At 35.3% G+C, this 3,937-nt stretch overlaps 1 protein-coding gene across 1 annotated transcript in view; it reads left to right on the top strand.

Moving 5' to 3' along the window:
- Positions 1 to 3,937, top strand: part of LOC105626796 (protein couch potato) — an 83,282-nt gene that overhangs the window by 37,412 nt on the left and 41,933 nt on the right. The window contains exon 2 of the mRNA XM_012208091.1: positions 1,725 to 1,802. Coding sequence (XP_012063481.1) covers positions 1,725 to 1,802 — 78 coding nt within the window. The remainder of the gene's footprint in view (positions 1 to 1,724; positions 1,803 to 3,937) is intronic.

Below are 3,937 nucleotides of genomic sequence, written 5' to 3'. Positions count from 1 at the left end.
ACACTACACACTACACACACACACACACACACACACACACACACACACACACACACACACACACACACACACACACACACACACACACACACACACACACACACACACAACTCTTCTTTTGATAGCTTGTATTAGTCTCATTTAAACTTGATCTTAACAGATCTTCGACCTGTTGAGATTGTCATCAAGACATTTGATAGTCGACAGTAAAATAAAAGCATTCTTACAAAAATTAATTACGTGAGCAGCAAAGCGAAAGAGAAAGACTCTATAATTAGATTTGCGCGCGTGCATCAGACTTTTACAACCGCCGCGATTCTTAACTTTATTAATTGCTGCAACCTCATTGCGGCAATTTGATGCTCCGCTCTAGAGATCATTATAAGTTAGATGGTGCGAGCGCGAGCTCGAGTCAACGTCAGTGTCGCATTTACCTGCGCACCTACGCCCGCGATGCACCGTATGTGCAAGTGTGTGGGTTACATAGCCGTAGCAATTACTTAAGGCCGAATCGGTGTAAGACGCTCATGTAACTTGGCCGACGAAACTTTACCGGTTACTCTCTTAGTCTCATCCATTAGTAGACGGCTCGCCCTGTGACACGGTTGTGGTTACGTGTCTCGCTTCAGCGTTTACACACGGCCGGGTTTTTATCAATGTTGTAAGTTTAGGTGACAAGAAACTCGGTAAACTAGCTATTAATTCATGAATAGTTAAAGAAACTTGACTAAGTACTACACCGCGAAGAATAATTTCTGTATAAATATTTTTTCCATACAAATATTTTTTGAATATGTTATATTATATCTTTGATTTTTGTTCATGGAATTGCTTATAATAGATAGTGCTTTCTATTAATAATTCTGTATAAATTTTGTATAAATATATATAAATCATTCAGTTTTAGCTTTAATATATAAAATAATATACATCATAATATTTATTATACATATATAATATTATAATAATTTTAAATATTAAATTGTTATAAAAATTTATTTTTATAACATAATAAAAAAAGCTGTGCGTAATAAATGGATGAATTACTAATATTTCTTATTCTTATTGAGGGCACTTAATTAGCAATTATCTGCGCACCAATTGTATTTAACAAGCGTTCGCTAGTGAAAGCTGCCTCGACTCAGCATCAGTCTCCTTTCTAGCTGCATTGTTTCCGATGATAATACTCAATATGAAAACCCGATTTACATTCTCCATTGAAAACGAAATAATATCACATTAATTCAGCTACATTGATGTTAATGACGAACAGCCGGAAAAGATAATTGATATCATGAGGAAGGAAGAAATATCTTCGGCAATCACTTTCAAAGATCTCTAAGGGTTGTGCCACAATTAATTGGGATCGCCTTCATAAATTGCCGAATTAATCGCGAAATTAAAAAGGATGACGAACGAGGGGAACTGACTTCTTCCTGTCTTGGGGCATCTTACATTGATTCTGCAATTAGCTATCGATTCATCTGACAAGACGAGGGCAGGAGTCAAGGAAGTCGGTTTCCTCATCTCCCAGTCTGGAGTCTGGACTACACTCCTCCTTGCTCGTCTTCTCTCTCTCTCTCTCTCTCTCTCTCTCTCTCTCTCTTATTCTGTCTCTGTATTTCTCTCTTAGTCTCTGTGTTTCTCTGTTGCTGTTCTTTCCCTCTACACTAGCCAATTAGGTTAATTAACTCAATTATCGTTCTCTTTCTCTCCTGTTTCAGGTGCGCACCTTGTTCGTGAGCGGCTTGCCGATGGACACCAAGCCGAGGGAGCTCTATCTGCTTTTCAGAGCGTACGAGGTGAATCTCTCAGAGAGTTTGCTCTCTCTATTCACTTTATATTTTATATATAGACATGCATTCGCGATGTTGAGATCAAAGAGGATCCGGGAGAATTCAAGATTTGGAAAGTTAAATATTCCAACGGTAATGCGCGAGTTCACGAATGTGAACGATACGGTATTAAAGGACCTAAAGTTCTGATAACATTAATATTCTATCGTAAAGTATAATCGAAAACATACACGGAAACAGAGTTCAAAGATTCAAAAGTTGAAGAACGTGGAATGCTTAAAATTATAATTTTCGAGGTATTTACGATTAAAATTTTAAATCTTTGAAATTTTATGTATTTTGACATTTTAAGATTTTAATTTTTAAATGTCTATCAGAGAAAGAGAATAAAAATATAATTCTTTATAAATTTTAAAAATTAATTAATTTTATTATAATTAAGTTATTAAATTATGATTACACACGTCAGTAATTAATTTTGTCAGTAATTAATTTTGTAGCATTCTAAATCTAAATCTCTAAATATTTGTATGCAAAAGTGCGAGAATAGAAAAAAAATAATTGATTGCTTTCTTTGCTGAACACAGCAATGTATTGATTTCCAATATTCTCCAATTGATCTCATCGTTGTATATTGTATTTGTCCGTATATTTCATATTTTGGGTAATTTCCTTTTGTCTTTGTTATCGCGTCAATTATCTTTCTTTACTTCATCCCACTCTTCGCCGGCACATTTAACTTGTTGTTCAATAAGTTCAACTGTGGTTCTCGTGATGCACGGTTCTCGTGGTTTCATGCGAAACGCAACATTATGACTGAAGCGTTCGAACTGTATTCACAAGGGGAATATTCCCCTTATGAATCATATCGTCTACGCCGACCATCCGCCACGGGAGAGACGGTGCTTCTCTATAACGTCATATTTACTCGACTCGGGATCCTAGTTTAGTTTGTCTAGAGGATTAATTATGTCGGTGCCAATTACGAGCTTACATTTCGAGCTCCGACACCAGCCGAGATGAAAAATCGATAGTCATGGAATTTGATGCTCTTCCTATCCTGTAATTTGATTTGTGTGTAAAAACTCTCATTTTTAATTTTTTCACATTATTCAAAACGCGATCAGTAAGTGTAAATAAATGAAATTTTGTAAATGAAGAAAAGTATAAATTTAAAGTTTTTTTTTATAAAGAGAAGATATATTTATTTTTAATCCTCTGTCCGCAATCTGAGTTTTTCTTGGCACAAGCAAAATTTCACTTTCAAATTTTTTCTTTATTTCTCAATTTTTATTAAATACAAAGGTTTTAACATTTGAATTAAAAACCTAATGTAATAGAGATGTTGTAAAGTAGCTCTGAATTTTTGAAAATTTTTGAAAAGCCTATAAAATAGTAAGAAACTTGGATTGGATAAAGAAGATTCAAATTGTAGATAGAGAATAAACATACGATTGCAAATGGAGGATACATTTACATAAGCAAATCTATTTAATTATAATTCAGTTAATATTTCCGCATCAATATTGAAATTCTAATCAACAACGAATCTAAGAAAATTTATTGAAGATTACGCTCGTGAAAGTTAAATATCTTTCGTATACATTTCGAAATTCAATCGCGATTTAGATCGATGCAAAGAGAATGCAGAGAAACCGCGATTATTTGTTGTTGGGAAAGGAAGGACAAGTGGAAAAACGGCGAAATTGTTCTCGCTCCATTTGGAAATTTCCTTCGAAAGTTAAATCCGGGAGAGAATTCTCTCGAGCGTGTCGTTATTCGAAGGCAAAAAAGACGGCGGCGGCGGCGGCAGCGGGATGCGACACGGCTTTTTTTGCTTTTTGCTTCGAGCTTTGTTTTGTATATTCATGAAATCGTTGTGAGTAGTTCGCTTAAAGAGATTAGGATTAGTTGCATGGTTGAGATTACCTTTCCGTCGGTACCGCGGGCGCTGCGCCTTGAGCGAAGTGTACATCCAAAGAGCATCTCTTTAGAGCATTTCTTCGATCCTAGGACACTTTAAATAATGATTTTATGCGACGAAATATAATATAGTACCTTTCTGATCGGTTTATAGACTAATAAAAGAGAAAGGATAGATGATGAACTCATAAATTGCGTTTATGCAATTCTGAAAGGCG

The sequence above is a fragment of the Atta cephalotes genome (genome assembly GCF_000143395.1).
Source record: "Atta cephalotes unplaced genomic scaffold scaffold00006, whole genome shotgun sequence".
NCBI classification, from domain to species: domain Eukaryota; kingdom Metazoa; phylum Arthropoda; class Insecta; order Hymenoptera; family Formicidae; genus Atta; species Atta cephalotes.
Note: the sequence above shows the minus strand (reverse complement) of the source record. Positions and strands in the feature narration are given on the sequence as shown.